The 9,071-nt window shown below is 70.9% G+C and overlaps 3 protein-coding genes across 4 annotated transcripts; all 3 read right to left on the bottom strand.

Moving 5' to 3' along the window:
• Nucleotides 1-2,078: 2,078 nt before the first annotated feature.
• DUSP23 (dual specificity phosphatase 23) lies at nucleotides 2,079-4,670 on the bottom strand. Of its 2 annotated transcripts, XM_054182680.1 has the most exons (4): nucleotides 4,472-4,650; nucleotides 2,752-3,024; nucleotides 2,388-2,569; nucleotides 2,079-2,218 (listed from the first exon to the last, which is right to left on the bottom strand). In XM_054182680.1, exons 2-4 carry the CDS (start codon nucleotides 3,019-3,021, stop codon nucleotides 2,191-2,193), a joined length of 480 nt encoding a protein of 159 aa, XP_054038655.1. In that variant the 5' UTR covers nucleotides 3,022-3,024; nucleotides 4,472-4,650; the 3' UTR covers nucleotides 2,079-2,190. The 2 variants fall into 2 exon arrangements, with proteins under 2 accessions (XP_054038655.1, XP_054038656.1); XM_054182681.1 differs by lacking the exon at nucleotides 2,079-2,218 and having other exon boundaries at nucleotides 2,384-2,569; nucleotides 4,472-4,670.
• Nucleotides 4,671-5,347: 677 nt separating this feature from the next.
• On the bottom strand, nucleotides 5,348-7,762 carry LOC128901098 (serum amyloid P-component-like). The gene is made up of 4 exons (XM_054182893.1): nucleotides 7,388-7,762; nucleotides 6,698-6,788; nucleotides 6,327-6,496; nucleotides 5,348-6,086 (listed from the first exon to the last, which is right to left on the bottom strand). Exons 1-4 carry the CDS (start codon nucleotides 7,449-7,451, stop codon nucleotides 5,491-5,493), a joined length of 921 nt encoding a protein of 306 aa, XP_054038868.1. The 5' UTR covers nucleotides 7,452-7,762; the 3' UTR covers nucleotides 5,348-5,490.
• Nucleotides 7,763-7,790: 28 nt separating this feature from the next.
• On the bottom strand, nucleotides 7,791-9,071 carry LOC128901182 (serum amyloid P-component-like). Its single transcript, XM_054183019.1, has 2 exons — nucleotides 9,008-9,071; nucleotides 7,791-8,745 (listed from the first exon to the last, which is right to left on the bottom strand). The coding sequence occupies exons 1-2, from the start codon at nucleotides 9,069-9,071 to the stop codon at nucleotides 8,126-8,128; spliced, it is 684 nt and encodes a 227-aa protein (XP_054038994.1). The 3' UTR covers nucleotides 7,791-8,125.

Genomic DNA, 9,071 nt, shown 5'->3' with positions numbered 1-9,071 from the left:
ACACGACATCACACCCTGCCGAGCCGTGTCATGCCACGCCAAGCCCTTCCCTGCCATACCACACCATAAACCATGCCGTGCCATGCCATGCTGTGCCATACCACACCCTGCCGAGCTGTGCTGAGCCGTGCCAAGCCTTTCCCTGCCACACCACACCATACACCATGCTGTGCCAAGCCATGCCGTGCCACACCACACCACATCACACCCTGCCAAGCCGTGCCGTGCCATGCTGGGCCTTTCCCTGCCGTACCACTCCGTACACCATGCCGTGCCGAGCCATACCACACCGTATCACACCCTGCCAAGCCATACTAAGCCACACCACGCCATATCACACCCTGCCAAGCCGTGCCGAGCCGTGCCGAGCCATCCCACATCATATCACACCCTGCCAAACCGTGCCCCCGCACCGTGCCCAGCCCCGTGGCCAGGCGGCAGTGCACGTGTGGGCAGGGGTCACCCCCGTGACCGCCATCGCGCCAGGGCTCCCTCCCCACCTGCCCTTCCCTGCCCCAGCCGCCTCCTCTCTAATCCCATCCTAAATGCGTCCCTGGCGCGGGGATGGCCACTGGTGCCGTGTCCCGGCGTCCCCATCCCACCAGACTGAGCCGGAGCTGGGCTGCCCGCCAGGCTGGGGGCTCTGGGAAGCCTCCTGGGATGGGGACACGCCGGGCAGGGGACATCCCCCGCCTCCCCGTTGCCACGATGGAGCCCGGCATCAAGGGCCGAGCGTGGCCATGGCGGCAGACCGCGCGCCATGCCGGGCCCTGTTCCGCGGCACCGCCGAGTCCTGGCAGCGGCACCGAGCGCTGGGCTGGGGATGCTGCGGCAGAGCCCCCTGTCCCGGCCCCCCTTCCATGGGGCGGGGGGGGTCTCACGGTCCCCCCCGTCGGCCCGGCCTGGCCCGGCCCCCTGAGCCCGGGAGACTATTAAGGCCAGAGCTAAAGAAAGAGGAGTTAAAGTAAATAATTCTGCGGTTAAGCTGCTTTCCTGCATCTCACGGGCCCATGTGAGTCCTGCGGCTCCCACAGGCTTAGGCACGGCGACCGGACGGCGCTGCCCCGTCCCCATCATTCCCATTGTCCCCATCGTCCCCATCGTCCCTGTCCCTGTCCCCTCACCCAGGGCTGTCCCCCCCCCCCCCGCCACCCCAGCCAAGGGCTGCAGGCAGAGCTGAGCACCCCCAGGTGGCACCACATCCCGGTGCGGTGTCACAGCCCACCGGAGCCACGGCATCGCCCGTGGGACACGGGTACCTCCGGAATCCCCGCCGGGGAAGGGCCGTGGGACACCGGGCAGGGGTGGGGGCTGCGTTCTACCCCCTGCTTTTTGGGGTGCCCCGCACCCTGCAGCGAAGACATCCCCCCAGTAACCTCCTCCATCCCCGACGGTCCCACCGCTGGCCCTGTGGGGTCCAGGAGAGGGGGACATCAGGGTGCTACAGCCACCCCGAGACAGTCAGTTGCCCCCGGCCACGGCTCTGAGCGGGGCGCAGCCATTTTGTCAATGGTGCCCAGTGCCACCACCCCGGTGCTTCGTTCCCGAGGGAAGACAGATGACAATATTTTGGGGTTCCAGGGCAACATTTGGGGGCTGTGGAGTTGCCTGGCAGAGGCGATGGCCCCACCAGCCCGGAGCGCGGATGCGGCACTTGTGCCCAGTGAGCGCCAGGCGCTCCCGGCCATGTGCCGCGTGGCCGGGAATGGTGACGGTGACACTTCTTGCACTCAGGATTTAAATGCCACCAAGGTTAGGAGCAGCTGAGAAGAGATTTTCAGGATTGGACATTTGGACAGGGATGCCTAAACTCCGTCTAAGCTTCACTTTAAGCGTCGACGTCCCGGGCTGGCCCCCGGCTGCCACCCTCCACGTGGTGTCACCGCTTTGGCGGGCGACCAGCTCCGGGGCCAGCCTGCCGTGGAGCTGCTGGCTGTCCCCGAGGGCCGAGGCCAGGCAGAGACCCAAGAGCCAGGACCCCCGTGGCCGCCGACCGAGCCGTGGGGCGCAGCGGGGTGTCACGGAGCCCGGCAGAGCTCCGTGTGCTGCCCACCCAGTTCCCCACACACAGACCTGGAGAGAAGCCACAAGGGAGTCCTTTAATGCGGGAGGGGACAGACAGCAGCACCTTGGGGTGACCGTCTCCATCGAACCCGTCCATCACAGGCTGCCTCAGGGAGTTGGTCGCGCTCACGGCTCCTCGTTGTCCTCTCCAGTGCTGCGGAGGGGCAGATCCCACTGGCAAACTGGGCTTTGGCACCTGCAGCTCCCTTCCCGCTTGCCATACCCGGAATGCCACCGGCTGTGGCCCCGGCACGGCGTTGGGAGCCCCTGTGGGGAGCGCAGTGCCACAAAGCCAGGACTCCCCGCCGCGGGGCTGCACCTACCGAAGGCGCTGGCAGAACCGGATCACGGCTTCCTTCTGCTCCTGCGTCTCGATGGAGCCAGGCCGCAGCCGCCGGATCTCCCGGATGGCGTTGTCACCGCTCATCTTCCCCGCCTTCGCCAGGTAGCAGGCCAGCATGGTGCCCGTCCGCCCGCGCCCCAGCATACAGTGCACCGCCACGGCCTGGCCGGCGGTGTCACACCCTCAGCTGGCGCCGGCGCGGAGGGACGCGGTGTCCCCCCGGCAGCCCCCCGCGCTGCCCGCCATCCCGCCATGGTGTCACCCCCTCGGTGTAACCTGGGTGCCGCCACCTCCTCCTCCTCCCCGCGATGCCACGCCGGTGTGACGAGTCCCCGCCGCCGTACCTCGCCGCGGGCGTTGGCGTCCTCCACCAGCTGCAGGAAGCTCTGGATCTGCTCGGGCGTCGGGGGGGTGAAGTCGGGGATGCGGAGCCGGTGGAGCCGGATGGCGGGGCAGCAGCCGTGGTGCGGCGGCGCCCGCTCCGACAGTGACACCAGGTGCCGCACGCCCTGGCCCAGCAGGAACCGGTAGTGGCCCGGCTCCCGCGGCATGGCCAGCCCCGCCAGCCGCCCCTCTGCTACCCACGAGAAGTTGGGGGGCTCACACGCCCCCATCGCCTGCGGGGACCGGCACCGTGGGCCTGCGCCAACATGTGCCCTGGGGACAGGGCTGCTCTGGGGACACCCGGGGGGGGAAAGCCCTGGGAGACTGTTGCTAGAGCCCCCCCAGGACCTCCAGGTTGGCCCCCCTCCCACGCCAGGACACCATGACCAGACTCCCCAGAACCCCCAGTTAGGTCCCCCCCAGGACACCGCAGCCAGACCCCCCTGGGACCCCCAGGACACCATGGCCAGACTCCCCAGAACCCCCAGGTCAGGCCCCCCCAAGACACCACGGCCAGACCCCCAGAACCCCCAGGTCAGGTCCCCCCAGGACACCACGGCCAGACCCCCGGGGACCCCCAGGTCAGGCCCCCCAGGACACCACAGCCAGACCCCTGGGACCCCCAGGACACCACAGTCAGACCCCCGGGACCCCGAGGTCAGGCCCCCCAGGACACCATGGTCAGACCCCTGAGACCCCCAGGTCAGGTCCCCCAGGACACCATGGCCACACCCCTGGGACCCCCAGGACACCACAGCCAGACCCCCGGGACCCCCAGGTCAGGCCCCCCAGGACACCACAGCCAGACCCCCCCCTGGGACCCCCAGGACACCATGGTCAGACCCCTGGGACCCCCAGGACAACACGGCCAGACCCCCGGGACCCCCAGGTCTGGCCCCCCAGGACAACACAGCCAGACCCCCCACCGGGACCCCCAGGACACCATGGTCAGACCCCCAGGACCCCCAGGTCAGGTCCCCCCAGGACCCCACGGCCAGACCCCCCCCCCAGGACCCCGAGGACACCATGGTCAGACCCCCGGGACCCCCAGGACACCACGGTCAGACCCCCGGGACCCCGAGGTCAGGTCCCCCCAGGACACCACGGCCAGACCCCTGGGACCCCCAGGACACCACAGCCAGACCCCCGGGACCCCCAGGTCAGGTCCCCCCAGGACACCATGGCCACACCCCTGGGACCCCCAGGACACCACAGCCAGACCCCCCCCCCCGGGACCCCCAGGACACCATGGTCAGACCCCCGGGACCCCCAGGACACCACGGCCAGACCCCCAGGACCCCGAGGTCAGGTTCCCCCAGGACACCACGGCCAGACCCCCGGGACCCCCAGGTCAGGACCTCTACCCAGTGCCTTGACACCCCCAGTTCAGGCCCGGTGGGACCCCTGCTACCACCCCGCTGGGAGACCGTGACCAGACCCCCCGGGACCCCCAGCCAGTTCCCTGGGACACCCCCCCCCCCCGGTTCCGCCCTCCGGATCCCGGGCCCGTCCCCCGGCACGGGCCCGTCCCCCCGCGGCCGCCCCGCACCGCCCCGAGCCCCCCGTAGGCCGCACGGCCGGGCCTGGGCCCCCGCGGCCTGTCCCCAGCGGGCCCCGCACCGCCCCGGCCCGGCCGCCCCCGCAGGCCCGGGGCCCGCGGAACCCTCCGCCCCGCCGTACCGGGGAGGCCGCGCGGCGGCGGAGTGGGGCGGGCCCGGCAGCGTCAGCCCAGAGCGGCGGCGGCGCAGGCGGGGAGCGACCGACAGCGGAGGGGCCGCGCCGGCGCCCGGACACGGGGCTGCACCGCCGGCACACGGGACCGTACCCCCGGGGGCACCGGCACTGCGCCACCCGGGGCTCCGGAGCTGCACCCGCAGAGACACGGGGCTGCACCCGCCGGGATTCCGGGCACCGGGACTGCACCCCCCGCCACGGGGCTCCGGGACTGCACCCTCCCGGGACATGGGGCTGCACCCCCCGGGGCTCCGGGGCACCGAGATTATACCCCCGGCGCTCCGGGACTGCACCCCGCGGGGCTCTGGGACACCGGGACTGCACCCCGCGGGGCACCGCGGCACCGGGACTGCACCCCCAAGGGCTCCGGGGCGCCGGGGCTGCACCCCCGGTGCATGGGACTGTACCCCCGGGGGCAGCGGGACTTCACCCCCCTGGGCTCCGGGGCACTGGGACTGCACCCCCCCCAGGGCTCTGGGGCACCGGGGCTGCGCCCCCTGAGGCTCTGGGGCACGGGGATTGTACCCCCCAGGGGCACCGAGACTGTACCCCGCAGGGGCACCGGTACACGGGTCTGTCCCTCCCGTCCCCGTCCCCCTGCCGTGCCCCAGGGTGTACGTCCCCCAGCGCTGGGTGCCCCCTCTCTGTCCCCCTGCTCCTCCCCGGTGTCCCCCGGGGGGGGGGGAATGGGGTCCCTTGGCTGGCGGCAGCCCCTTCCCCCGGCTCGTCCCCCTTCCTCCTGTCCCGCCACCCCTCGCCCAACGAGTTTCCTAAGCCTGGATTAATTACTTGAGCTGTGGGGGGGCTTCGGTTGCTGCTTTTCAAACCCATTTCTTCATTTATGTGACGCTTTGGGGGTGGGGGGGTTACACAGCAGGGAAGGGGGACACAGGCCCGGTGGCAACCACGGCTCGCCCAGCGCTCGCCAGCCACCCCGAGTGAGACGGCGGGAGCTGGGGGGGGCCTCAGGGCTTCAGGTACACCTCGCCCACGGTCGTGTAGGGGAAGTTCCTCCAGCCGAAGATGGGGGCATTGGCGGGGCGGTTGTTCATGGCCGCCATCACCCCCGAGGTGGAGATCCCCGTGTCCCACATGTACACGGAGCACATTTCCCCCACGAAGGACTTCTGGGCGTCGAAGCCGCCCCCGAAGGCGTCCTGCTCCTGCCCCAGCAGGATGGCCGCCTCCGCCCCCACCGCGTAGCCCCTCTGCAGCCCCTTGCGGGGCCAGGGCTTCCCGTTGAGCCAAAAGCCCACGATGCCAGTGGCGGATTCCCAGCTGACGCAGACGTGCTCGCTCGCCATGACGCCCTCGGGGACGCGGAAGGCGACGAATTTTCCCCCCACGTAGAGGCGGTACTCGCCGGGCTTGGGCTTGAAGAGGAGGATGTCGTTGTCCTGCGCCTTGGTGGCGTAGGAGAAGAGGCCGTGGGGCCGCGTCAGGTCGGTGTAGGAGCGCAGGCACAGGGTGAAGTTCTGCAGCGGCTGCTCCGGTTTGGCCCTCACCAGCACGTGGGAGTCGTTGGTCGCTTGGGGGAACACGAACACTTTGTTCACCAGATCTGGGAGAGGCAAGAAAGAAAGAGGTGGCTGCTCCATGCCGTGGAGAAGGCACCCGGGCAGGTCCCCCCAAGGGGAAACAGGATCGCAGCGTGCCAACGAGGAGGCCACCACCAACCTGGAGGTTGGTGGCCTCCGGCATCAGACCCAGAGGTGGGGGTATGGGGGTGGCATGGGCACGGCGTGGCGGGAAGGAGGGGAAGAGCCCTTGTCCCCGGCCATGCCCTCGGTCCCCTCCCTACCGTCTATCCACAGGTTGTAGGTGGCCATGGCGGTGCCCAGGGAGCCGGTGGCCCTGCAGATGTAGGTGCCCAAGTGGGTCTTGTTGAAGGAGCGGAAGAGGAGGACGTTGTCGGGGCCTTTCTGCAGGGGGTCACGATGTCCTTCCTTCTCCCACAGGAACTCCTGGGGGCTGAGCCGGGCCAGGTCTCACTCAGGCTGGGGGGGACACCCCAAGGGTGGCCATGCCATGGGGTGGGGGGACGTAGAGGGACCGTGGCGCTCCCTCTCCAGCCCCTTCTTCTCCTGCTGCCCGCGGGGCCGGGGATGCCGGAGCTGCCTGCCCCACGCCAGGGCTGTGCCAGAGGCCGCGGGAGGGCGGGGAGCGCCTTACCCGGGGTCCCCCGAGACCTCGCAGGAGAGCGTCAGCTGGTGGTACATGGTGGGTGCCGGCGGGTGAGCCTGGATCTGGGCCGTCACTTTTTCTGCAGCACCCAGAGGGAAGGGGCAGGATGGCCGGGGGGCGTGTGTGTGTATGTGTGTGCGCGCGCGTGCGTCTCCCTGTCCCCCTGTCCCCACCCCTGGGGCTGCCTGTCCCAGCCTGTGGGACCCTCGTGTCCCCACCGCAGCCCTGCGTCGCTCTTGGTGGTGCCCGGCCTTGTGTCCCTGCCGCCCCCGGGTGCTGTCCCCACCCTGTGTCGCTCGGGGTGCCCTTGGCTCCGGCTACGCCGCCGGGGCATCTTCTCCTCCCGCCCCTGCTGCCCCCCTGGCACCCCCGGCGCACTGTGCTGTGCCCACTGCGCCCCTCCTTGCGCCCACTACACCTTCACTGCACCCACTGCCCCCCTCACTGCCCCCCTCACTGCACCCACCGCACCCTCACTGCACCCACTGCCCCCCTCACTGCACCCACTGCACCCCCCATTGCAGTGCTCAGGGCGCCCCACTGCTCCCCCCTGCCACCACCGCTGCGTGCCCCCCTGCGCCCACTGCACCCGCTGCCCCCCACTGCACCTCCTGCTCTCCCCGTGGGACCCGCAGGGGGTCCCGGCGCAGCTCCGCCCCCCCCCCCCCAGGTCCCTACCTCGTGGGGCAGCGAGGCCGAAGAGCGCGGCGAGGGCGAGGAGGCAGAGCCACAGCCGCCCCATGGCACCGCCGAGCCCGGCTCGGCGCTGAGGGGCAAGCGCAGGGCCAGCAGTGCCGCGGCCCTGGGGCTGCTCAGGCTCCGTGCCGGGGTGAGCGTGCGGCTCCGCCACGGCGACGTTCACCCGGGACCTTCTCCCCACGCCTGCGGGGACAGTGACCAGCGGGGCTCTTTGGCAAGCTGGGGCTGGTTTGCCAGCCCGGGAGTTTGCCGACCCAGCAGGCTGGCAGGGAGCCCGGGGACTGCGGGCGCGCACGGGGATGGGTCCTGCGTCACCAAGGGCTGGCGCCGAGCCCCCCGCCTGCCTGTCCCCGCTCACTTCTGCCGTTTCGTGTGGGGTCGGGCAGCGCTGGAGCCCGTGGATCCGCGTCCTGCCGGCAGCAGCTGGCTGCCGATCGGCTCGGGGGGGGGGCATGGGGATGGGAGAGGGTGCCCCAGGCGTCGGGGACGGGTGGGTGGCGGGTGCTGGCGCTCGTGGGGGGGACACCCTGCCAGGCTGAGTGGTGCCCCCAGCCCTCCCCAGCTCCGTCTGAGCCCCGTGCCCACCGCAGCGCCTCGGCTGGGACGCGCAGGCGGCACCTTCTCCTTGGCGGGTTGCGGAGGCGAAGGGGGGACGGGGACGGGGAGGGGAAGAAAAGCGGGGGCTGAGGCCACCCCAGCCCCGGAGCCGGCCGGCTGTCATGGCCCCAGCACCTCCCAGAGCCGGGGTTTCACCACCACGTCGCCTTTCACCTCGTAGCTCAGGCTCCTCCAGGCCAGGAGGGCGGGCGGCAGGCGCAGGGACTGGTAGGCGGCTCTCATCTTGTCCGGGGACAGCCCCACGTCCCACAGGTAGACGTCGGCCAGCTCGCCCGAGAAGGAGTTGTAGACGTCGAAGCCGCCCCCGAAGGCGTCCTGCTCCTGCCCCAGCAGGATGGCCGCCTCCGCCCCCACCGCGTAGCCCCTCTGCAGCCCCTTGCGGGGCCAGGGCTTCCCGTTGAGCCAAAACTCGGCGACGCCGGTGGCCGATTCCCAACTGGCGCAGACGTGCTCCCAGTCCCCGCGGCCCTCGGGGACGCGGAAGGCGACGAATTTTCCCCCCACGTAGAGGCGGTACTCGCCGGGCTTGGGCTTGAAGAGGAGGATGTCGTTGTCCTGCGCCTTGGTGGCGTAGGAGAAGAGGCCGTGGGGCCGCGTCAGGTCGGTGTAGGAGCGCAGGCACAGGGTGAAGTTCTGCAGCGGCTGCTCCGGTTTGGCCCTCAGCACCACGTAGGCGTTGCTGGGGTCATTCCGGAAGACGAACACCTTTCGGTACAGGTCTGGGGGGGTTCGGGAGGGGGGGGGGGAGAGATGGGGATGCGGCAGGAGGTTGGGGTGTCCTGCACCCCCGCCAACTGCCTCTCAGCCTTCCTCGGTCCCCTCTGGGCGACTCCACGTCCCTGATGTCCCCTCTGCTGACCCCCGCCTTGCTCCAGCACCCCCCCCCACCACGCCGACCGGGCTCTGGCACTGACCAGAGGGGTCTGAGAGCTGCTGCCATGTCCCCCCCGGACCTGCCCTGTCCCCCGGTGTCACCCCTACCTTCCTGGGCCACGATCCCCGAGAGCCCGGCCAGGATGGCAAGCCAGAGCCACAGCTGGCCCAT

This window comes from Rissa tridactyla, chromosome 23, assembly GCF_028500815.1.
Source record: "Rissa tridactyla isolate bRisTri1 chromosome 23, bRisTri1.patW.cur.20221130, whole genome shotgun sequence".
Lineage (NCBI taxonomy): Eukaryota > Metazoa > Chordata > Aves > Charadriiformes > Laridae > Rissa > Rissa tridactyla.
The sequence above is the reverse complement of the archived record's forward strand: the minus strand, read 5'-3'. Positions and strand labels throughout refer to the sequence as shown.